This window comes from Harpia harpyja, chromosome 11 (genome assembly GCF_026419915.1).
Source record: "Harpia harpyja isolate bHarHar1 chromosome 11, bHarHar1 primary haplotype, whole genome shotgun sequence".
NCBI classification, from domain to species: domain Eukaryota; kingdom Metazoa; phylum Chordata; class Aves; order Accipitriformes; family Accipitridae; genus Harpia; species Harpia harpyja.
In genome coordinates, this window is record NC_068950.1 from 23516755 (window position 1) to 23543313 (window position 26559).

Here is a 26559-nt window from a genome sequence, read left to right on the forward strand (position 1 = left end):
TCCTTCCCACGGGCTGCAGTTCTTCACGAACTGCTCCAGCATGGGTCCCATCCACAGCGTGCAGTCCTTCAGGAGCACACTGCTCCAGCGTGGGTCCCCCACAGGGTCACAGGTCCTGCCAGAAAACCTGCTCCAGCGTGGGCTCCTCTCTCCACGGGTCCACAGGTCCTGCCAGGAGCCTGCTCCAGTGCAGGCTTCCCATGGGGTCACAGCCTCCTTCAGGCCCCCACCTGCTCCGGTGTGGGGCCCTCCACAGGCTGCAGGTGGATATCTGCTCCACCGTGGGCCTCCCTGGGCTGCAGGGGGACAGCCTGCCTCACCATGGTCTTCACCATGGGATGCAGGAGAATCTCTGCTCCAGTGCCTCCTCCCCCTCCTTCTTCACTGACCTTGGTGTCTGCAGGGTTGTTTCTCTTACATGTTCTCACTCCGCTCTCCAGCTGCCTTTTCTGTGTGCCCTGCAACTTTTTTTCCTTCTTAAAAATGTTATCACAGAGGCACTACCACCATTGCTGATTGGCTCGGCCTTGGCCAGTGGTGGGTCCATCTTGGAGCTGGCTGGCATTGGCTCTGTCGGACATAGGGGAAGCTTCTAGCAGCTTCTCACAGAAGCCACCCCTGTAACCCCCCCCCCCCCAAAACCTTGCCACACAAACCCAATACAAGGAAACACTTTTTCACTGTGAGGGTGACCGAGCGCTGGAACAGATTACCCAGAAAGGTTGCAGAGCCTCCATCCTTGGAGATATTCAAAAGCCATCTGGACATACTCCTGGGCAACCGTGTCTCAGTGGCCCTGCTTGAGCAGGGCAGTTGGACCAAATAACCTCCAGAGGCCCCTTCTAACCTCAACCATTCTATGATTCTATCATTTCTTCATTTCACTCATGACTAGAAATGAAAGATGCAAAATACAATGAAACTATGGACACTGCTACTGTGTGATGTTTGGACCAGGTCCCTCTGGGTTCAATCAATACTATGGTTCTCTAATTTTGTATCTCCTTTGGGTTTAGTAGGGTTAGACTGATATAAAACTTGAGTAACTTAGGAGCAAATACAGCTTTTCATTAGCATTGTTTTCTGCCCTGTGTATATGTATACTTGGGGCAGAACTATTTTAAAAATATTTTTCCCCCATGGGTTCTCATGCATATGTTTTTGTAGAAAACAGATTTTTTAAAAGCAAAAAGTAGACTTGTTGACTTTTTATCCGATGAACATTTCCATTTCAGATATTTTAAAAATTTATAAATCAGAAAACTTTCATTGCGCTCACTGGTAAATCAGTCTTAAGAATTCTTTTTTATTTAGGCATATATCTCATTAAAGTTCAGTCGCGCATGTGGGCATTACAGTAATTAAGGAATTAGGCTAAAAGACATACTCAAGCTTAACAAATTAGAGCCAGATTCCCAGATTGCACTCTGGAGCTTGCTTATGGAATAATAAGCATATGTTGACAGCAACTGAGGTAAGTATTAGTGGAGAAAAAGCTACAGCTTTTTCGCCCAGTAAGCCATATGCACTTTGAAGAACTGCCATTGTTTGCTGGAATTCTATACATGGGAACAGTACTATCATGATAAATAATTTGGAATATAAATGTAGGAATAAACTAGGTACTGAAAACCAGTATTAAGCTAGTTCCTCTTTAGAAGTGGTTATCAATTTCAGTGATATCAATCTCAGATTGGCAGGAGGCATCATCTGCAGAGATTGTTAGATTGTCTGGTTATGCAAGAATTTGGTGTTTCATGCCTGTGAAAGGATAAAATAGAAATACACTAGCCGTTTCATCTATTAGAATTAATCAAGGACCTTCTTACTACAGTAAACTCAGTTTTAATAAATTGTCTTTCACAGAAAACAAAAAAAAAGTGGAGGCTAATTAGGCACTTAAAAACACAGCATGAGACATTAGCGTAAATTTTTTAGTACTAAATATTGTAGATGAAGCCATGGGATGTTCAGGTCATCTTGAGTATTTGCTGCTGAAATCTTCTTTGCCTATTGCTTCTTTTACAAATCTGAATCTGTAGGAATAGATAAGCTGGTGACATAAGAGAGAAAGCAGAGTAGGAAAATCATCATAAGCATCAAGAATCATTGAATATACTGCAAAGCATCAATGCATTCTGCAAACCTGGGAATAGCAGGTCTTCTCAAGGTACTTTCAGTAAATGGGTAATACTCAACATTCCTTTGTCTTTCCTTACAATAGGCTTCAGAAGAAGCTTTGACTGTGTAAAGGAAGGGGCCCATGAATGATTCCATCTGTAGCAGTTCTGATTTTCAGTCACTAGAGCAAAGGGGTACTTTTGTATTTGTTTTTAATGTGGATCATTTCAGAGGTCTGAGAGAGAGTGCGTAAACAGTTATGCGCCAAACTGAACCATGATAACGTCTGGCTGGCAGCAAGACAATCAGGTTGAGGAAGGTAAAAAAAAGCTTAAACCGTGTCTGATGGAATGGGGCAACTGTCAATGAGACTGTGCCCAGAGGAATGCTGAGCAGAGCCCAATGTTTGGAAGAAATAGGGGCCAGATGACACCTTTGTTGTTACACAGGTGAGCAGAGTAGGAGGCAGACAGAGGCTGTTAGGCAGGGGATACTATGTGGAATCCTACCTGTGATGCAGCAGTGAACGCCCTCTCCTAACTTTATGCAGCAACACACTTCCAATATTTGAAAGAAACAATTTAGCACATTTCAAAGATACATTAAACAGTGCTACTATTAAGTGAGGTTTTCATTCAGCTTATTGGCTAATTTTGGACAGAAGTCTGGGGCTACTGATTAGAAAATGAAAATTCTGTAAAATTTGCCAGTGTTCTGAAAAACTGTCCCCAAACCATTTCCATTCTATTCTCTGCTTCCCAGTTTTTGTCGTCATATCAATTTCTTATTAACTTTATTCTTTTTGTGGCACTCATGCTGCCTTTTTTACCGTCTCTAGATAACATTCATCTTCACTGGATCGCTGTTTCTTTTCATTTTCTTTCTGTCTAACCTCCTCCTTATCTTTAATGCTCCTCCAACTTAATCCACCATCTGTATCTTTCTTTAAAAAGCATTTGTATGTCTGGCTTTATGATTCATAATGTATATATGTAAAAATGTATTTTCAGCTGTCTTTTAGCTGCATCATTTACACATTCAGACTCACCTAATCAAGTTCATCTAGAGAGATCTGTAAAATTTACTGGAATTTTTACTGCTGTACCACCTCGGAGAGATTGGAACTGATAGAGATAAGAAAGATTAATCAGTATTTCACTTCTAAGTATACAGAGGAAAAAAGAATTCCTCATTTTTATTTCCTGAAGAGAAGGAATGTGTGACATGGAATTTCTTTTTCTCCTCTTCAGCACAGATATTAATTTTGCTCTTCTATATCTTGTCCTCGGTAACACAGTATTCTATAATTATTTCACAGGGTTTTCAAGGAAAAACTGGTCCTCCTGGTCCTGGTGGTGTTGTTGGCCCTCAGGTATATAATTTAATTTCATGCTTAACTTCATAAGACCAATGTTTAATGGTCACATTATGGCTGAGGCAGTTGCTTTTGTTGTATTAAAAGGACTATACTGATAGTTATATTAACTTTTGTAACAAATTATGCATAACAATTTTAGAAACGTGTACTTAGTATTCATCAGTGATTCCACAAAATATGCAAATGTTGGGGTTACCTTTCCACTTCCTTTTTTGTGTGCTTTCTTCATGTGATTGTGAAGTTGGTGGTTTACAGAAGTCAAGGCGGCAGAGTTCTCTACCATGAAATAGTTTAGAAAGAACAACATGTGACTTTCTTGTCAGAGGCCAAATTTCAGTCACTTTTAGATTATGAAGAGATTAACTGTCAACATTTCATTTGATCTAATCTTACTTATTTGCAACAAAATAGAGCATTTGGATTGCATGAGCATTTTTTAGATAATTCCCTCAGTGAAAATTCTCTGCTAATGAATCTGAAGAGATATCTTTCAACTCTTCTACCTTCCACTTCATATTATTCAGAAAAACAACAGTACAGATAGTGTTTCAAGACAAGCTTAGTACATGGATTTTCCTCCCATGTCCTTTTCGTAATCTCCCCCCATAAGTGGATACACGCTGTGTTTTAAAGTTTCATTGCTTAAGGAACAAGGTCAGGATTTCACTCTGAAAGCTGTACAGACATGTCTGCAGGCAGAATGCAATGCAAGATTTATTTTATAGGACAAAGATATTTTGTAAGTAAGTCAGCTTTGCCTGGAGGGAAGGTGAGGAATGTATGCTAACCCATGGTAATATTGTTTTGTAACAGCTATTCATAACAGCTGAATATTAAGAATCTGTTGTTCCTCCCCCGCCAAGACATTAAATACCTTGAGATGACTGAAGTTTTATTTTTGTGCTCAGGGTCCTACTGGTGAGACTGGCCCAATTGGTGAAAGAGGTCATCCAGGTCCTCCTGGTCCACCAGGTGAACAAGGCCTCCCAGGTGCTGCAGGAAAAGAAGGTGCTAAGGTATGATGTGGTTTGGGGAACAAATTGGAGGGGACAGATAAATTGCTGACAGTCTCACATTTCAAATCATCAGGCAGAACATGCAGGATAAAATCAGAACATACAATGTAAAATCACAATTGGCGTGTTTCACCCAGAAGGATTTTGAAGACTGAAATATTCCAATTTTAGAGCTGTGTCTGCTTCCATTGAAATAATGAGAATTCTTGTGAGCCAATAATTAGTATTTTTATAATAAAAAATAAAAAAAACAGTTTACATATACCACACATTCACTATGGAAATACATAGTAATGACATGTTCACACCAAAGTGGAAAATTCTACATTGGCATTTACAGTAGGCTGTGTAGTACTGGCTACAAGGCGGAATTTTACTGACCAAATTTAACTCTTTGCTTACTTTTTGGCCACCATTGGGGCACAAGAAAAATATTTCTTATCTAGTTACTATGTAATTCTGTTCAACTTTCCATTTTAAATGGGCAGTGTAAATTTTTAATGAATGTATCTTTAAACATATTTTTATGGCTTGCTGTGTTTTTCACTATTTATATTCTATAACTAATACTGTATTTTGTCAAAGCTTGTTATAAATTTAACCATATTGATAGACTATTGTACTGAAAATATTAAAAGAATTAGTGGTTGAATAGGTGGGGGCGTAATCTTTTTTGTCATTACTATAACTGGGATCTGGTGTTTCATTTTCGCCACTCATTTAATAACTAACATAAGCATTTTAAACATTTTTTTTTTAATCAAAATGTAATATGTTTCCAAGGGTGACCCAGGCCCTCAAGGCATTCCTGGGAAAGATGGACCAGCAGGTCTTCGTGGTTTCCCTGGAGAGAGAGGCCTTCCAGGTGCTCAGGTATGATACAAGCACTAGAACAATTGTCATGATGTTTCTAAATGCAAGAAAAAATGGATTAAGTCTTTTATTTCATGGAACCTTCTACTGTGCTTAAAAATGAATGCAATAGGAGAACAGACATCAAGCATCCAACATTGTTGAATATCGTTGGCTATATAAGCAAAAAGGAATTTATTCAGTTTTTTGGTTTTGGATTTTTACATTCTTCCTATTACATGTGTTGTAAAAATAACTCTTGAACTTTCCAGTGTAAGAAATAAGCTTTTTTTTTCTAAATTTTTTAGGGTCCAGCTGGTCTGAAAGGAGGGGAAGGCCCACAAGGCCCACCTGGCCCAGTTGTAAGTAAACATAATAATTTTATGGAAATATAAACAGTATTACACGGGCTGCAGTTCTTCATGAACTGCTCCAGCATAAAGTCCTTTCCATGACATGCAGTCCTTCAGGAGCACACTGCTCCAGTGTGAGTCCCCCACGGGGTCACAAGTCCTGCCAGAAACGCTTCTCCAGCATAGGCTCCTCTCTCCACGGGTCCACAGGTCCTGCCAGGAGCCTGCTCCAGCACAGGCGTCCCACGAGTTCACGGCCTCTTTCAGGCACATCTACCTGCTCTGGCGTGGGGTCCTCCACGGGCTGCAGGTGGATATCTGCTCCACCGTGGACCTCCATGGGCTGCAGGGGGACAGCCTGCCTCACCATGGTCTTGCCACGGGCTGCAGGGGAATCTCTGCTCTGGTGCCTGGAGCATCTCCTCCCCCTCCTTCTTCACTGACCTTGGTGTCTGCAGGGTTGTTTCTCTCACATGTTCTCACTCCGCTCTCCAGCTGCAGTTTCTGTGCCACAGCAACTTTTTTTTCCCCTTCTTAAATCTGTTATCACAGAGGCACTACCACCATTGCTGATGGGCTCGGCCTTGGCCAGTGGCGGGTCCGTCTTAGAGCTGGCTGGCATTGGCTCTGTCAGACATAGGGGAAGCTTCTGGCATCTTCTCACAGAAGACAGCTCTGCAGCCCCCCCCACTACCAAAACCTTGCCACACAAACCCAATACAGCTGCGTCCCCTTTGTACAACAGCAGTTCACTCATACAGTTGACTCACATAATGTTAAAAATACTGCTGGTGTTCTGCATAGCCTAAGCTAGCTTTTAAATATGTGGCATCACTACTTTTGTGCCCTTATTACTGTATCTAATATTTTGAACCATATACTGGCCTATGTGTAAGTTTTGATTCATTTTAGCTCATTGTGAAACAGATTCTTTCTGTTTACATTGGGTAGCAGAATGTTTCATCCATAAAGAATGAAACTGATAAATATTCTACTCATCTTCAGTAATTTCTGCATAGTTGGGAAATGTCACAAAGCCTATTTCTTTCCACCACTATTTTACAATTTTTTATTTATTTGCTATCATCTTAAAAAAAAAAAAAAAAAAAAGTTTGAAGACAGTCCTCTCAGAATCTATTGAGATTTTTCACTCAGAGTTAGGAGACATCAACATAGTTAAAGAAGAGAACACATCTTAATCCTGTTTTGAAGTGCTTTGAAATTGGAACAGAGAATGATATAGCAGCAGGCATTGTATATCATTTTTTTTTGCCACAGTATCTACATTGAAAAAAATATTTTTCAATGAAAGTTTAGATTCTGTAGGAAAAGGGAAAAACTGTAGAGCAAGCTTAAGAACTTTGAGAAAGTATGATGATCATTGTAAAAAAGAATCTTATTTTGGAAAATAGTAACATGCAACTTGAAATCTCCCATTGAAATCCAAGGGAAAATAGATCATGCAAGAATATAAGAATGACTTATTAACAACACCATTTTATGAATATGTAAAGAAATGATGCATTATACAATTACATAAGAATTTTAGAAGATAAGATGATCAAAACCATCCATTACTTTGAAGACTTTATCTTTACTGTACTTCTTGTGTGGAACATGCCTATACATGCATGATCAATGAAACTGTTACAAATTATGTTTGCCTGGCTAATAAGAGCTATGTAAATCATGTCATGCAGTCATATTCCTTCTCAATATTTTAAGCTCAACATAGGCATAAAAATCTCTTTGCCAACTTTTTGTGTTGTTGTAGTTGGGTTTTTTCTTTATGATTATGATAGAGAGAAAAGCAGTGATATGTACTCATTCCTCAAAAACAGTAAATTATTCTCCCTTGAGTAGTGTGACTAGGCTTTTTCTAGATGGTCCTGTGCTCAACAGTTGTTTACATTTAGATTTTTGTTTCATGTTTGGACTTCTACTATTTATACCTCTGCTGCTTCTTCCACGTCAGTTTCTGGCAGTTATCCACTGAAAGTTATTTGAAGTACGATATGCTTAAACTTACCTATTCTCTGTTGTCATTTTTTATGCAAGGAAGTTCTACAAGGATGCACTGGTGTTGAAAACATGGTACAGTTATTCCCAAATGTGAATTGTGTAGATTTTGACAGTCATCTTGTCAACTTATTTCTTTCATTCAGTGCAACTGAAGTAAAAAAAAAAAAAATCAGCACAGGTATTCCTGCTACATAAAAAAGTAATGGAGGAGCTGAAATTCTATGTATTTCAACAATAAAGCTCTCTTATGTTGCTGCAATTCATATTGAGATCAGAATACATTAAACAAGGAGGGAAAAAAACCTTAATATAAAGGTTCTTGCTTTTGGATTATTTCTACATTATTGGAAAAGATCTGCTATAGCACACTTTTCAGATTTACTTCTTGATTTCTTAATACGTGGTACTTGAATTCTTAAAATTAATTATCAAATTCTTAATGCCCTTAAGATTCTATTCTTTAAGTCAAGAACTTGCATTTGTGATTTACAGTTCTTCTTTACACCATGCAGTACATATACATTCCCAAAAGGCACCAAAACAAGGTAGCTGGGAAGGGAATGGAATGGAATGGAATGGAATGGAATGGAATGGAATGGAATGGAATGGAATGGAATGGAATGAAAGCTAGTAGGGAGAGTCAAAAGGGACACCATCCCACCCCATCTGAAGAACCTGAACTGTTAGAAGAAAAGATGAATCAAAATCAAGAAAGCATAGACCAGAATAGTCTCTTCAATCTAAAGGTCATATCTTGTGTTTTTTTTAAAGGAGGCCCTAAGGCTGCACTAACCTCTCAAGCAGATAATTAGCTCAGGTGCAATGAACCAGAACTCTTCTGAGCATGGACAAACTGGACAGCACAAGCATACCTGACATTTATCACACCCCACTTTCCCAGACAGGATGCCCACACAGTAGCTGTGCCACTAGTATCATAGTTTCTCATAAATATGCATCACGTAAGGTTGTGAGGCAAAAGCATATATCTTGTTTAGTGATGGTTGTCCATATTCTGAAATACATGTGTTTGAATTTAAATTCAGATGATCCGTGTTTTTCTAATTCTTATAGGTTGTGTATACGTTAGTGTTTTAGTTCAAAACATTAGAACCTTTTTGAGGTTAATGTCTCAATCTTCCCCATTTACCATCCTTTGTTTCAAATCATGGAGCCCTCTTGGAGCTCATGAACAGTATTGTTTTCGTGTGAAACTAAATTGGAAGAGAAATTCCAGGAGCACTTCTAATACCCACCAGCTAATGGGAGTTCAGTGCCAGACTAGAATTATCATGAAGTATAGTCCAGAAATATACAGAGTATGGGTGTCAGGAGCACATTACCAACTGCTTCTTCACTTTATAAATCCATTCCTGTTGTGGCTATACTTCCTGCTAAGGTAAACATAGTCATTGAAAGAATCACTTAGGAAGCTCAGAAATTTTTGCATATTGTTGCATATTGTTGATGTAGGTGTAGTAGGAATTGTGAGCAGAGAGGAAAGAGAGTTTGAAGGGTAAACTTTTTTTTTTTAAATATACTTTGAGTTCACTGTAGTGCAAGAAGGCCACTTAAGGCACAAAACAGCACCAAGCTGACCTGAGAGCATTCCAGAAGTTCTTAGTGGGATTTTCTTTCTATTTCATCTTTAATTACTAACTTGTTATCTTCAAAGTGTTTTTCAGTGAAAAAAGATGCATAGGTGCTCTTAATACTGGGTTTCTGTGCATCTGCAAGGACCACAATTAAACCACAATAGTTTGCTTTTTTTCACAGTAGCTCATAGCAGACCATGAGCATCAAATAGTCCTAAAATATTTTCCCATCTATTTTTAGACAACAGAGGCTACACACAGAAGTGTAATTATAATGGAGTCTTCATATGCCATTTATAATAGGAAGAGAATTCATGCCACTGGATGATTTTCCTCCAATTCCTTGCCAATACCAATTGCTTCTAACTAGCATATACAGTCAATTATAAGCTTTATTTGGCTAGTGCATACCAAACAAATGACCGCTCCAAATACTGTGAATGCCAATTACTGTGCTTAGAGGGATTTGGACAAAAGAAAGAGATGCATGAATGCACTCCAGAGCAAGTTTTTTTCTGGGTTTTTTGTTGTGTTTTTTTTTTGTTTGGGTTTTGTTGTTTTTTTTTTAACAGTTCTCTTTTATCTGCTATCTTTATCTTCTGTTTGTTTTCTTCCCTTCTCATACTACTGTGTGGAATGCTGAATGCTGATGAGAGAAAGCTCTTTGGAATGTCAAGCAGTCATTTTTCATTAGCTCATTTGGGAAAAGGATGCCCAAATTGGACTCAGAATAAGCCAGCTGTAGGCTACCCAATTATCAATACTGAGCTATCTAGAACTATCTTCCTCTATCTGCTAACATTTTTCAGTCATGGGGATCTTCACTTGTTGAGCATTTTGTTAACCATCAGTAAAAAGTATTGCTACTACTATGTGATCTATATGATACCTATAATTACATATCTCTCTGCAGAAAGTGAGATAAAAACAGGTTACTAATGAGTTTATAGTCTGTATAAGAGAAATACAAGACAAAGCATGACACTTCCATTCTGTAGAAAAGTTCTTAGAAACCCCCATAAATTAATAAAAAGATTCCAGGATGTGAGTACCTCTGAAAGACCACAGGTTAACAAGGAGTTTAGTAATATAAGGGGATTGTTTCATAGTGGGACAGAGTGACAAAGAAAGATAATGAACATAGAAAGAGAGAACAGACTTAAGAAGCTGCCTAAAATGCTTTTCTGAGTTGTGACTATAATTTAATGTGTTCTGCTTTGATCAGAGGCCATTCTCACAGAGAAAAGAGAGGATCCTTGAAAACAGAAGGTGTACTTCCTGTTCATAACTCATGTGAAATTTAAGTATAACAAATAAAAATGATACAAAGATAAACCTAAGAAGTTGGCTGAGTAAAAAGAACTATTAGAAATTCTGGCCACTGTTAGTGTCTGCTGTCTGATATAGGAAAGATCTATGAGTTATCTGGATTTTTTTCCTCTCTATTCTTGCATCCTACTGATGAGATGACCTAAAATTGTTTAGCTTATGAGAGCTGACAAGATCAGAGACCATGGTAGTATGGCTGCAGGGTAGTGAATTTTTCTTGTTGAATTCACTGAGTCTTAGAAACTAAAATAACAGAAATAGGACTGAAACCTAGGCATCCACCCTGACTTAAAAAAAAACCAACCAACACATGGAAGGATAAAGTCATCTATGAGTCCTGCACAAATATGTTTTTTGAACACTCGTGCAAAATTAAATCTTACTGAGATAATTTGCAAAAATATGTGGAGCAACCATTCAGCATTCTCTTTTGCCACAGCTATCTGGAGGGAAAAGCACCTTATTATGTGATTAGTACCAGTTATGCTGATGAGGTCAGTCCAGGAAAAGTAGGTCATGAATAAAAGCAAAAAATTGGTCCCTCATGGGTGAAAGTAGCTTAAAATTCCAATGTTCCAAGAGCCAGCAAATTTGATCTTGCTTAAACATGGAAAAAAACTGGCTATTCAGAACCTCAGGCTACAACACATTACTTAGCCTGATTCAAAGGAATCGACTTACAGACGAACTATAGGCCAAAGCACCTTTATTTTCACCGACAGGGAGAGCATAGGGTCTGCACCCTACAAAATGCACCTCCACCGAGGTAAAATTTCAGTCAGCTTATATAGCATTTTTATCAAACTTTCCATACATTTTGTGGTTAATCCCCAATAAACAAACAGTTTGTGGTTACAAAACTTTAGTGCTCTACTTTGTCTATTGTAACTAGTTTTATGGTTTCCTAGATAGCAAGGCATACGTGCCTAAAGGCAGCATATCATACCCCTGCAGAGGGGTAGGCCCCTGTTTATGGTTAGCCAAGTTAAAACATCTTAAAAAAAACCCCAAGAACTCACAGTATTTGCTAACTCATACTTATGCTAAGAGCGGCCTAGTTATGTCAAGCAAACCTTCAAGCCATACTCAACTCCATTCCTTAATTCAAGCCATTCCATAATGTATCATCACCCCTCTTCCAGTATTTCAGTTGGAAAAGTGAAATTATCAGTAACTTTGAAGTGTTACAAACTATCTTGTAGCTGTTAAGCTGAAAAGCTGGGGGAATATTACTGCACAGCAAACAAACATTTAACAGTCCTCTGTTGATACAAAAAATGTAAATTATTTAAAAGACAGAAAACAAAGATGCTGCAAAAGTGTGAAAATATAGAAATTTAGAGGGAGAGGACAGCTTGCTTTGCTTCTCAGTTTCCAGTGAGTCCACAAATTTCAAGGTTAACTGTGTTGCTATTAGTGAAATAGTTCTTCCCATTAGACTTGTAAGCACAAGACTAGCTCATACATAGAATATAATGGAACAGAATACTCCATTGTCTTTGTTCCCATGCTGCCCTATCTACAGGACACAGGAAGGTTGTACAGCATCTCGAATCCTCAGGAAGTATCAGGACTGGCAAAGCTGGATTTCCTGTCAGAGTTCTCAGCCAGTGATGGTACAAAAAAGCACAAAGAAGCTCTACCATTCTCCATGCTCTGCCTGTACACAGGAGAGCAATATGCTTCTGTCTCCCTGCACATGCTGGCTCTTGTGGAGAGAGGAAGCAGCAGCTTAGATGGCAGTTAACCTCTGTATCAAGACCCAGGAAGTTTTCCCCCGTGCTATCATGAATCCATTTCACAAATACAGAAAGAATATCTGGTCAGAATCTGTCTGTGTGATCAAGGAGATATTAGGAATTTGAGTGTAAATGTCTTTTGCTCCCTGTCATTTTCTTGCTGTGGTGTGCCTCCAAACAGGTGTCCATTTCTTTGCTTATGAGTTACAGAGAACTTTGGTTATAGATCACTGTTTGGAAATCAACCCAACTTGCAGAAAGGATTTAAAATCAGTACTCCACATTGTGGCTTTTGACTAAATGATGAACAAATATGGATAGACCAAAATTTAACATTTTGATTCTGAAAATCCATTTATTTGAGCAGAAGTTCTAATCTATGCTGTTATCTATTCCCTTGTATCCTTTTAGGAAGGTTTTTTAGTACCAGAACACCTTGTTTCCTTTCCTTTTCCCCCTTCAGCACTACTTAAAAGTATATGCCATATGTATTCTTAGGAAGTGCAATAAATAAGACAGGAAAAAGTTAGTCCACCCTAGGTGCCTCTTAGTTTTTAGAGCACTGCAGATTTTTACATACCTAGTCATTCCCTCCATTTTGTCTAGTTAGCTCAATCCAGCAGATTGAAAGGTTATGGAGCTTGGCTCTGTGGCAGATTGACATATTTAAAAGAAAGGTTGGCTTTTTATGGAACAGCCATAAGCCCTACACTGCTTCAAAACAAAGAACCAACAGGGAAGGTAGAAACTAAATTTTCACTTATGGTGGCTTTGGTAGTTTCAGATAGAAAAAAAAAACACCAAAACTTATTTAGACAATTAAAGGAATACAGTAATGACAATGATATGACTCATTAAAAAGTGAGGCTTATTGATGTTAGAGTAAAAATTATTCCTCTCTGCTATTATTCTCTGTAAAAATATATTCCAGAATACACAATTCCAGTGTGTTTTCCACATACAGCACCTGTCTTTTCCCCTTTAATTTGCAATATTAGATTATTAACTTTGGGTTGTGGTGTGGGTTAGTTCTGTATTTTAATATTGTGAGTATTCTTTCATCAAAGTAGTATGTTAATGTATTTTGGAAACATGGGGAAAAAAGTTCTTGAAAACAGGTTGAAGCATACTCCTATTATGAAGAAAAAATACAGGAAGGGGTATTTAGGAAAAAAAACCCTAAAATTAGTACTGAATAAGAACTATTGAGTATGAACTTCAGGTTAGTTCTTTCAGCCTTTTTCTTTACTTGCACACGTGCTGAATGTATACCCTTCTACCAGCTGGAATCTCACTGAATAACAGGCATCTTCTCTGTTGACCTGGGTCATGAAAACCACCAACAGTTATTAGGGCTATATCAGAATTCTCTTATACTTTTTTATTTCTTTGCAGGGTTCACCAGGGGAACGTGGAGCAGCAGGCACTGCTGGCCCAATTGGTCTACCAGGTCGTCCTGGACCTCAGGGTCCTCCAGGCCCCGCAGGGGAGAAGGGTGCTCCTGTAAGTAATCAGAGAGTCACATAAAATTATCACAGCACAGATTTTTTATTCCAGAATGTTACTTTTTCCCACTCTAGTATTTGCCTATTAAACATATCCTCAGAATACCTGACCTACTACTTTTATATTTACAATTAAGTAAATAGTAAAACATTTGTTGTCATACCCTCTAACACCCAAGAAGGGTTAAATCCATTATTATCACAGCAGGGAGTGAATATAATAAAAAAGTTTGTCAAACCAGTCTTTCATTAAAACTTTGTACCCAGCCACTCTGCATTAGAGTACAAGCATATTTGTCGTCGGCTTCCATTATTACTTAGTATAATTTCCCAATACATTCTCTTCCCTTTATAGTTTCCTTTCTGTTGGTTTTTTTTTTTTTAATTTTGTATTGGTAATGTGACTCCGTGTACCAAAATCTTCATTAGTCTCCTGTGATAATGTGGATCACTTCCTTTTCTTCAAAACCAGGGTGAAAAAGGTCCTCAAGGTCCAGCTGGACGTGATGGAGTACAGGGTCCTGTAGGACTTCCTGGTCCTGCTGGTCCTAGTGGTTCTCCCGGAGAAGATGGTGACAAGGTGAGTCATTATAATTGGTATTAGTGCACCTGTGAGAAAATCTGTCAGTACAGTTCTCTGGTTGTAGCTTTCCTCACAATAAATACGGTGACGAAGTAACTCTTACCCCTGCCTCGCCCAAACTGCCTCCACCCACTGCAAAAAACCTAAAGAACCCTTCTATAATCTGATGCCATGGGACATTGGGATTTGTGTTCAAGAACTAGTAGACTAACATTTGTCCTGGCAAAGAAACAAGGCTGAAAGTGTGGCAAAATAAATCAAGGCAGATGATGTAAAAATTGATTTTTGCCTATTTTAGAAATGTGGTTTGCTGAATGACTAAGAGAAAATATTCTCAGTAAGGTATAGTGATTTGGAACCACTGTTAATATGTTGAGAGTGTCAAAACAATATGTTAGCAGCAGAGGTATTCTGCTGACTTCTGGCAGAATTTACGACACGACACCTTTCTGGATCATCTTGCATGTTTGCTTGATCCAGCACTGTTCTGTTAGTTAGCATAGGATAAAGGTAAAAACTTTGAGGTTCATTTTTATGATGCATGAGTGTTATTTATCCCACAGAGAGTATTTTCCGTGATTTAATTTAAATGTGTTTTCTTATTGTATAAAGAAAACATTATTTTCTGACACAGTTTCCTGGTGATTTGAATAATTTTGAAGTTTTGAAATATTGTACAATACAGTGAGAAGCAGTAGTTCAGTCACATACAGTTAGATGAGTCTGCAAATCAGGGTGCTTTCATTATAAGTTCATATTGAAGATGACATGAGGAACACAATTTCCTTTATTTAGACCTCAGTTGTACTATACTTCAAAGCCAGGTCTTGTTGCCCTTTGCAGTATAGCAATCAATATCTGGATTAATATGACATACTATCGATCGATACAGAATTGCCTCATTTAGGCCTTCACACTTGAAGCAGCAGCATAAAACACAGAATAATCATATCAAAGGGAACTTTTAAAGATACTGTGATACTGACTTCAGCTAAGTGTGAAGGAAACCATTTTAAACAAGAAGTTTAACTTTCAACATTCAATTACAGGGTGAAATTGGTGAACCGGGTCAGAAAGGTAGTAAAGGCGACAAGGGAGAAAATGTGAGTAGTAAAATTCTTTGTCCATTACGTTCTTCATAAATAAAAAGTATTCATGCATGAAATATGCAGATAGCCTTGCTACATCAATGAACAGAAACAAAGACACACTTCAAAAATGTTTCTTCAAAATAATGTTGAGTTTTAATGCAACACTAGAGGTTTGTATTTATAGAGCCATGCATATATTTAGTATTTCTCATATTCCTTGAGCTTACAGAATCATTAAAAAATACACAGGTAAACTACATTCCTAAGCACACTTCCTATATAATTTTAATTCATCCATTCTACATTTGAACTGAGAGAGACCAAGAATATACATACATTCTCATACCATGTTTAAGTTAACTTCACTGACTGGATTGTGTGAACCCAGCTTTAGCTTCTTAGCCATAATGATGAAGAATATGAAGACTCAGTAGAGAAATGTACTAATATAGTTTTAAAATTTTTAAAGAATATCTAATTCTTGGAGAGCACATTTAACTGATTGCAACATTTCAGAACAGTGAAGACATCAGATGAAATGGCTTATACAAGTTTTCAAATATTATCACTAGGCCTATTAGTGAACTTAGGACTACTCAGGCCTCTACTGATTTAATTTGAAATGGTTTTGTCTTAAAAATTATTTCTAAAGTTCAAGCACTTCCTCTTTTGATTGAGGCCAGAAATATAAAAATAAGCTTTTTCCACTGTAAAACTTGAAGCTAGAAAGAATAAAACTAGCATTTTTTTTTCCTGTTTGGTTTTGGTTTCTTTCCCAAAAATTCAGAAAAGGTTTGTTTTCACTTCTGTTCAATTTCAAGATAAACTGGCATTTTATTTGAATAATTTTCCTTAAGAAAAAATGGACAAGTAATCGCAGAAAGTTTTTTTATTATTATTATATTTCATCAATTTTCACAGTTAGCAAAGCTCAGAACTCAACATAGGGGTATTCATAATTAAGCATATTTACTATGTTGAAAACACTGTGTGCTTTTTATGATTAACAACTTATAGAGCACCATAAAAGTAAATTGCCTCTAAAAATTACACCAAGTTTATGGCTTACACATAATCAGATGTTGTTTTATAGAACGATACCTACAAATTCAAGCAAATCACAGTTTTATGATAATTTCATAGAAAAAAAAATGTGACAACAACATGTGCAAAAAAATGACAAGGGGTTTTTTTTAAAGATAAGCTTGTCCTTTTCAATTATTTCTGTGACAAAGACTTCTGCAGTTTCCAGGGCAGAAAACACATACTTTTCACAATCTTATTTTATTAGATCAAATCACAAGTGCTATAATAAACTATTTGTAACTCCCTGTTAACACAAGAAATGTAATATTACACATATGAATGAGAGAGCACTTCTATTACAAACCCCAGTTTACCAAGAAACTTATATGTAACCAAGCTGTACATAAATTCTGCTTCAGACTAAAATTACTCCTGCATAATCTGGGCTGAATGCTTTGGTTAACTTGGTACAATTAATGCATCGAATTGAAACATTTTTTAAAGTCAGTTTTAAAACTATGGATTTGTTCCCAGCTAAGTGAAAATCAATCCTCATCTATTTGCTGTTGTAGTTGTAAACCAGCTGTGGGATACATAGAGATATATGCAGGTCCTCTTTGTCCACCTAAAGAGGTTTGTAACAGTACAGGCCCTGTGTACACAGAAAAATCTGACGTTTAAAGGAAAGGGCAGAGGAAGCATATGAAGAAGGTCGTGGTCCAGCTCCACTTTGGGCTTTGCATGTGATCACATGCATACCCTTCTGTTTTCCCGTTTGACATGCCTCTTCATTAGAGATGCTTCTGCATCAGAGAAATTCAGAAAAAACACATGCTGCACTTTTCTATTTCAGATCATTTTAGCATAACTAGTTATGCTGAGCATTAGACTGTGACCACAGTTCCCATAGTGAGTACTAATGTATCTGGGCATGTTCCAGCAGACCTGCTTTACAAATAAAGTGTCAGCAGCATAATTATTTGAGAACTTATCCTGTACTCTCAGTCTCAAGCTTTAAGGCATTTGGGAATATAATATGTTTTCCTTGAAATACAGGATTCAGTGTTCAGGCCTGCTCAGCTGAAATGAATGTTACCCCATTTGAAGTCAGGTGTATTGAATCCTATTTGCCCTCAATTGCAGTCATTCAACCCTGACAATTTCAGAATGTTTATTTCAAATCTGCTTTCCTTTCAACATGCTGACAGATGTATATTGGGGCAGGGAGGAAAGGCCTTGTTGGTCACCTCTGAAAGATTCTGAAGAGGAAGTAAGTACCTAGTTCTGAAATCACAGGACATAAAGAATAGATATTCACAATACCTAGACACCCACAAAAGCCTTGGTGGGCATTTAGAGCCTAATCACAGCAAGGACCCTGAGCAAAGCAGAATTAATCCCTCTTTCCTGTTTAAGAAGAGCTGGAAACATCTTCCAATTCCCCATTGAAACTAACAAGGATTTATGTTTGGGGGTTTAACTATGCTGTGCCTAACAAAAAATACTATGTTGCCATATCCTAGCTAGGGGCAGCATGATTTTATTGTTGATGTACATCCTCTCTTGAGCTTCAAAACCTCCACAGCTACCACAGCTGCCTTTATTAACTGAAGATTCTCTCCTGATGATTCTGATCAGTCTCTCCACATTTGCCCTCCAGAGCAATGGAAAAAAGAGTCTGGCTGTGTGACCAAATAACTTCTCAGTAATCAATTGCAAAGTACTTTCCAACAATATTTTATATCAAAATGAGTATTTACATGAGATTAAAAATGTGTAGATCTCGTTCTGGGCCCTGAAAAATGAAGGAGCAGGTAGAAGCATCCTGCAGAGTGTAGAAGCAATCTGTTCCAATATAATTTTTAAAAAAAAATTCATGCATGCTAATTCCCTTTCTCATGGTAACCTTCCCAGTCCATAGGAGCATTCCTAGGAGTCCTTTCATTTAGATATGTCACCATAAAGGCTAAAAAGCTTTGCTTCACCTATTGCCATCAGGTCTGTGATGAAAAGAAAATTATAAAAGAGAAGAAATACGTAGCTTGACACTTCAAACTCCCTAGAAGATAAGATACTCTAAAATATACATAGAACCCAAAGAAAGAGACTACAAGACTTAAGAAGTCCCTTTTCCTAATCTCCCTATAAAGGGCAGAATAATCTAATTTTCGCCCTAGTAAGGTCTTTAAATCAAAGCACTATTCCGCACTAAATTAGAATTCCCAGCCTAGAAACTGCAGACAACTTCCTTGCCATCTGAAATAGCAGACTAGAACTCAGCCATTGCCAGGTGTAAGGTTTTATACTTTCTTAGCTTCACTCTTTATCAGTCTAGTCTCTCTAGCTGGTGCAAAAACCAGATTCAACCTACCACATAATTTTAACCCCATCATAAACTAGTATCTTGTACTCCCATACTCTATTAGATATCTTCATTACATCACATCTGCATAACTGACTTCTAAACTATGTGCAATATAACTTAGAAAGTTATTATTCTGTAAGGAGAGTGAAAAAATTAAGAAGTTCCTCTCAGAGACATATTTTTTGCCATTCTGTTGAAAAGAGACTTAATATCAAAGAGAATGTGACTCCCAGTGCTCAACAAGAACTTAGACTTTTTCATGTCTCCTGAAGGTCAAAATAAGCTTTGTGCTGTTGCAATTTCATAAAAAACTAACCCAAATAATAAGAATTCCATTTAAAGATAGGTTGTTAGATGATGCTTTGAAGGTTGAAGTTTTCTGCACAAATCTCATTGAAAGGTCTGATATTTAAAAAAATTCATTTTGAGTCATGTTTGCATGGGAATCTATTTTAAATATTCTGAAACATTACAAGTGTGCTTTCAATAAATGCCAGTATTAAGTCTATTACAGATGTGCAAATCTGAGTTTTTGAGAGATAAACAAATAATGATTGTTGGTACTGAATGGAAAAGACTTGTGAATAATGCTACATTCTCTATCGAGAAATGTAGAAATGCTTAATAGACCTTGATCATGCAAATAGGGTTGTCTCTATACTTGCTTTTAATCTCATTCCAGATGCCATAATCACTAACTTTTCCTTTTGGATGTTTGTTTGTTGCAGGGTCCTCCGGGTCCACCAGGTCTCCAGGGTCCTGTTGGTGCCCCTGGTATAGCTGTAAGTAGCTTATTCAGAGCAAACTCCAATCTTGCCGTAACTCATCTGATACTTAGAAGTTCTTTGAACTGCATGCTCCTTACTCAGGAATATATTTCAAATCACTATTAACAGTTCTATCATTGTCCCCTTACATGCAGTTTTTTATTGTAAACAAGCCTGCATAGGTGTTATTTTATTGCAGATTTACAGCAGGGCAATAATTTGAAGGAATTATTAAAAATGAAATAGTATAAATAGTGAATGGGGCCCATACTTTCACTGAACTTGTTTGATGGTTCATATGACAGTCAGTGGTAAAATCAGCTTGGTACCAGATGCATTTAAGAGTATCTCTTTTTAAAATCCACCTGATAACAGGTGATTGATTTTAATTTTTATTTAGAAGGCTTTGAATTCTTCTATCATGAAGACCAGTAGAACTATATGCTACTCATATTTACCAATATGTAGGTATTCAACAGCTAGAATGTTTATGCAGATGTGAAAAAGAAGAGGTATTCAGGGAAAATTTTTGTGAGACATGCAGTATTATTTGACCTACATTAAACCAGGGCATAGGCTGGTATTCTATTTGCATAACCGATTTCATTCAATCAAGGTGGTGTACATGCATTCTTAAAGACATTAGGAGTGATTCTGAGCCCTCTTGTAGTTGTTTTCCAGTCATTTCTATGGAGCTTTTTCTAGTTTTATCAGACCTGTAATATTTTTGCTTTTCACTGTTTCCAAATAGGGAGGTGATGGGGAGCCAGGCCCAAGAGGTCAGCAAGGGATGTTTGGGCAAAAAGGTGATGAAGGTCCTCGAGGCTTCCCTGGCCCTCCAGGCCCTATTGGCTTACAGGTAAATTCCTTTATTATTTTACCCTCCACCTGTAAGTACCCTGATTTTTGTGGCAGAAACTGAATGAATACTGTCTTCTATTAAATAAATGACAGCATCAGTTAATAAGAACTGAAAGATCCCTTATTCATAGAGTTCATGCATAAATAGCAGATGTAATGCTGAAGGAGATTGGTAGGAATCTCTGAAACTGAACTCCTGGCTACCATAAGCTTTAGAATTTCATTCAGTAATTCATTCATTTATAGAGTCCAACAATTTCTGTCTTAACAAGAGCACTTCTTTTTACTGAAGATACATATTTTAAAGAAAAGATTCAACCTGGAGGCGTATTTAACATGTCCTAGTCATTTACTGTATTTTCACAATAGGTTTTGGCAACATAGTGTGTTTCTCAGTGATACCATCACAGACACTACTTGCATTCTGACAGATTAGCAGAACTCCATGATGCTTATACACTGCTGGCATCACTGGCAGGTTCCTATAGTTTCATGTTTCTTCCTCTTAAAATTGTTATGAGTCGAAAAAGACAAAGCAAGCATACAGTAAAATGTAGGCTTCTCACTGCTGCATTCAGAGAATTACAGTTGAAAAATCCTGCTTTTTCAAAAATTCGATTTGCTTAAATATAACAAAACAAAGCACAAGAAGTTTAGGACCTTTGATTCATTTCTATGTAATTAACATCAGAGCACAGAGCACTTTTAAACTATTTCTAATCCATGCATTAAGCTGTAATATGAATCATATATACTCTCTTTTAAAAAAATGGAAAATTATAGCAATAGTGTTTGAATATATTAAACAGTATGTCTCCTTTCTATCCACCATATGTGAACTGACTAATCTCTTTCACTAAGCCGAACCTTAACCTGTACCTATCATTTTTTAAATTCTATTACATAATGCGGTTCACAAAACTTACAATGGATTTTATAATGTATTGCAAACCTCCATGGAAGATAAATGGTTCCTTACTGCACCAACACATATGTCTTTTGTAGATTCATATTGCCTTTGAAACTGAAAACAACTTTATTTTCAGAAACAATAACTCAGAAAAAATTATTCCTAAATTTTATTATGAATTGTTAAGTTTTTTACTGTTTTAAAGAGAGTGAAATAAAATTATCCTTGTTATTTTTCTCAGATCTAGGATACTGTTTCAACTGATGTTTTTCAGTAAAGTCTACCTTCACTTTTTAAGTTTAATGAGCACTAAGCTACATAAATATAAAAATCAATTAGGTTGACTTACGCAAATGAAATATTTCAAATGAGGAATTTTATTTCTCTGATTAAGATTTTAATTGAATATGTTGGTCCATGGACTGAGATCCCATATTTGCTAATGGTATTGAAGTACCATTGGGAAATCAGGAGTTTCTTTTATTCAGTAATGCGGTTCTCATGGTAATTATGAACTGTTGGGGAGTAACAACTTTCTCTGTCTCATACATAATATTCCATGGTAACTACATCACACTTATTCAGTTAAATTCTACTGATATTTCTTACATTGGATATTAAGTAAAAAGTATTTTTGTTCATAAAAATGAACATTGGTAATTTTGAATATTTATTACCTTAATTGTGAATTTCCTTGCTATTTAATTTTGATAGTATTTTTAAAAATCAGGAAGTTTCTAACAAAAGGAGTTGAAAGTAAAGAAAATCTGAAAAACTCTATGGGCCTATCAAGGTTATCTTATAGTCAATTTATGGCAATTTTACTTAAATTTTGAAATATTAAATGACAAACACTTCAATTACTTCTTGCCAAAAAGAACTGCAAGTACTCCCAAAATACTATGTCCAATAATGCATGAAATATTGATTCAGTGAAATCAGTGGGATTATTTCAGTGTTGAAATAGGAGTTCACCAAATGGCTTTGGAAAGTCTTTTCAAAGACAGAAATATCAAGTAAATGTTTAATTGCCTTCAAAGTTTTATAAATACCTCCTCTACAAGCAGTTGAATGAGCTGTTTATGTTTACCGTGACCATAAGTCATAATGGATAAGGCATTCAACTTTTTAAGCTAAATGTCTTTTTATGTTCACGGGGTAGAACTGAGTGGACTGTTGGCAACTGGAAGACCTAGTTTATTCGAGGTGGGATCCTTCTCTCTGAATATCAGCTCTCTAAAGACTAGTCCAAGCCTAGGCTTCTGCTCTAATCACTCTTTAGAACAATAAGCTACAATATTGTTATTTAAAACACCTCACAGTGAAGGAAAAAGTTAAAGTCAATTCAAATTTCATTTGTTGAACTATTACAAGGTTACAAGAAGTAAACGTGAAGAGAGTTAGAAAGTAATAAAACTACCTGTTATAACCCTGGCATTACTACTCAGCATGTACTGTAATCAATATGTGTTACTGAAGATAGTACTATCAGCTATGGGCTTCCATTTTAATAGAATACAGTCTAGTATTTTTTAAGATAAGCAAGGATTATATAGAAAAATCACTGTGTCATCACATGACTTAAAGCTGGCTTTTTTCATGCTGATTATCTAATAGTAAACAGACTTTCACAACCACAATGCACTGACAGGTCAGCCAAGTTTTCACAGTAGTAGACAACAGAGACATACATCATTTTTAGAATAGGTATATCTCTAAACCTGGGGAAGTCTTTCTACTGTTCAGATTGTGTCATAGTGGGAGGGCAGCTAAGGAATGGATATAGTGTTGACTAAGTTTATACTTCACACTTTTTTATACAACTTTGTAGCAAAAATGGCAAATTGTGTTTTCCAATCTGGTTAGCTATAGTTTGATAACATACTTTGAAAGTACCAGAATCCAGGAGGTGAAACTTAGAACCAGATCTTAATGTAACATAAATCAACATAATGCTATTGACTCCAGATCCAGGGGATCTGCTTTCTACAGAAGCCAAGCTTTGATCCTACATTTAGGAATGCCCAGCTTAGTGGTGACAGTGCTTCTAGCTGTGGTAACATTATACTAGATATCAGTATGAGCATCAGCTACAGTTTCCTTCTCATGGTGTTTGTTACTAGTCAAACCTGGACACTTTGCTTCTAAGGATATGTTGGTATAACCCAATGCAATGCCTCTCAGCAGGCTTATTACCTCCACTGGACACCTTATTAAAGCAGTTATACAGCTTCCAGTACTCAGGTAGCTTAGACATCTTTGCATACCACTTCATTGTGCTGCACTGATCATGTTTTCTTTACATATATATGTATCACAGCATAAATCAAATTATCCAGATGCCCTGCTGGATTCTGGATAATGATGGCAGTGTTTTTAAAGACAGCCACTCTAGCATTTCTGTGTCTGGTTTTTTTCAAAAATTTTCTGCCTCACCTAGTTTAAGCATCCTAGGACTACCTATACATTTGCTGTAATGCAAAAAAAATCCTCCTTCTTTTTTTTTTTAATGTAAATAAGGTTTGTTTTCTTGTCTGCCACCCCCACCCCCAAGTTCCCAACTTTCACATGTAGATCTGATTTATATTGTTTCATATTGATTTATAACTCATCATTCCAGGTACCCTACTAATAGTTTTATTTTCTCTTCTACATGCTTTAGGGTCTGCCTGGCCCACCAGGTGAAAAGGGTGAAAATGGTGATGTGGGGCCAATGGTAAGGCTTCTTCCCCATTGGTCACTCTGGAGGACATAAAGATCATCCGTGTATTATTGTCTTTTCTCTGTAGCTCACAATTTGATAAGCTACTGCTGAATTTGGTGCCTGAGTAGGAAACATTTTGTGTAACGTAAACTCTCTCTGGGATCTACTTTGCTTCCTCACATCTATCTCCTCATCTTTAATATCAAGATTTATGTAACTTAAGGAAATACCCTGAAGAGTAGGCAGCAAAGCAGATGTTGTGTGTCTGAGAGAGGACAGTGGCAAGCAGGTTCAGGAAAGAAAGAGAAAACGGAGAGACCACTGCACCAGCGAGTTTGGAGCTGCTTTTCTGAAATTCAGGGCATTGTACCTTAGCTTCAGGTAATTGCAGGCCAGAAGATGGTAAACACTATTTGGCTATGTTTACCATGTTTCTCTGGGTGATCTTGAGACTACATTTTCCAACTGTTTCTACTGTTGACAGAATGCCTTCTGGGCTGGTCCTGACTGAAATGCAAGCTATCATCTACAGTATACATTTGCCTCCAACACCCCATGCCAAGCCTGGATGCTTTATTATTGCCCATCTGTAGGCACCATAGTGCAGTACTGTCATGTGGCTGTTACCAGACATATAAGCTACGCCAGGGTCTTTGCACAGTGGAATGGGTATGCAGGTAACCTGCAGGGAAAATACAATGCAGGAAACCAATCCTCAGGAGTCCTAAGCATCAGATCATTTCCAACTCAGGTACTGTATAACATAGTCTGGATCCTCTGTCATCTTGTGAACTCGCAATGGGCAGCAATCTGGCCCTGCTGTTTCTGTAGCACAGCTAAGGTTAAAAACCCTTTACAGATTGAGTATATTTTTTTCATTGGCCAAAAAAGCCCCACTGGACTTATGCTTTATGATTGTAACTATATCAAATTGTCTCTTTGATACAGGGTCCACCTGGCCCTCCAGGTCCAAGAGGTCCGCAGGGTCCTAATGGAGCTGATGTAAGAATTAACCTATTTTTTTTCACTCAGTAATTTAGTAATAAGCACTATATTTGGGATAACTAACATCTTTCATCATTGTAGGGTCCTCAAGGCCCCCCAGGCTCAATCGGCTCTGTTGGAGCCTATCTTAAAAGAGAGCTTGGCCTCATGAACCGTGTCTGAATGTAAAAGTTGGTAGAGATGGCAAAAAAGTTATTGGAAAAGGAGAGTCTGTATGTCAGTGGAATACAGGGGGGGGAAAAATGGGCACTGTGGGGAGGAAAATTCTTCCTGTGATGATTAGGGTACTGAGAAAAATGTTTATTATGAGAAGACTACATCCAGGGTAGCACCCATTATATTCACTGCTTTAAAAAAAACCCACCTTGTATACTATTGTGGCCCACTGAAGTTCAACAGGAATTTTGCCATTGGTTTCAATCACCTCTTTAATTTTTACTGTTTCATGATCAAATTATATTCCAGTCATTTTGTAAAAACATTGACTTATTTTTTTTCTCTCAGTAATTTAGTAATAAGCACTATATTTGGGATAACTAACATCTTTCATCATTGTAGGGTCCTCAAGGCCCCCCAGGCTCAATCGGCTCTGTTGGAGGTGTTGGTGAAAAGGTGAGTGTTGATAATAACCTCCTAGAAAGAGAAAACACGGAATAGGAATATGAATATACATTTTGATTCTTCTTCAGAGCTACATAGATATATTACAGTTCCCAAATATCCTTCATTGACCTAGTAAATTTTAATAGTGATCTAGCTACACTCCTAATGGCTGACTTACCACAGTTGGTCCTTTTATTTCACATCACAAAAATATTTAACAACCAGAGGAAAGAGCTTTGGAGCAGAAGAGGTAGTTTTCAGGTGAAGGAATATGGTTAAAAGTAAGGTTATGGTTATTTCCTTAACTACATAGTTTGATGCCTACAGTAACATTATTCACTTCAAGTGTTTTTCATTTTATACTGGTGTAGCTTAGAATATCATATAGCCCTCCATCTGCTACATTAAGAATATAAGCTATTATCTAATGTATCAGTGGTAAACATATCTGTGAACTGAGGCAGACCTGAAGCATCAATATGTATCTGTTCCTCATACAGATAGATACAGTTCCAATAAAGTCAAAGGTTTGAGGATGATTTGTGCTAATTGAAAACCTGACTTAAGACTGATGCTGTATGACATTCATTCATCAAAATTATTTTCATTGCTATTTTAAGTTGTCTAGTCAGAAAATTTCCTACCAGTATATGGGGTGGGGTTATTTTTAAATTTTATCTCTTACCCAAAGAACGTCAGATATATCTTCCTTTTTCTTAAAGGAAAGATATTGT

The 26559-nt window shown here is 37.1% G+C and overlaps 1 protein-coding gene across 7 annotated transcripts in view; it reads left to right on the top strand.

Moving 5' to 3' along the window:
• Positions 1 to 26559, top strand: part of COL11A1 (collagen type XI alpha 1 chain) — a 167414-nt gene that overhangs the window by 107987 nt on the left and 32868 nt on the right. For all 7 annotated transcript variants that reach the window (XM_052802285.1, XM_052802289.1, XM_052802286.1 and 4 more), the window contains 12 exons: positions 3440 to 3493; positions 4408 to 4515; positions 5299 to 5388; positions 5676 to 5729; positions 13801 to 13908; positions 14383 to 14490; positions 15543 to 15596; positions 19704 to 19757; positions 20494 to 20601; positions 24176 to 24229; positions 25166 to 25219; positions 25781 to 25834. In XM_052802285.1, coding sequence (XP_052658245.1) covers positions 3440 to 3493; positions 4408 to 4515; positions 5299 to 5388; positions 5676 to 5729; positions 13801 to 13908; positions 14383 to 14490; positions 15543 to 15596; positions 19704 to 19757; positions 20494 to 20601; positions 24176 to 24229; positions 25166 to 25219; positions 25781 to 25834 — 900 coding nt within the window. The remainder of the gene's footprint in view (positions 1 to 3439; positions 3494 to 4407; positions 4516 to 5298; positions 5389 to 5675; positions 5730 to 13800; positions 13909 to 14382; positions 14491 to 15542; positions 15597 to 19703; positions 19758 to 20493; positions 20602 to 24175; positions 24230 to 25165; positions 25220 to 25780; positions 25835 to 26559) is intronic.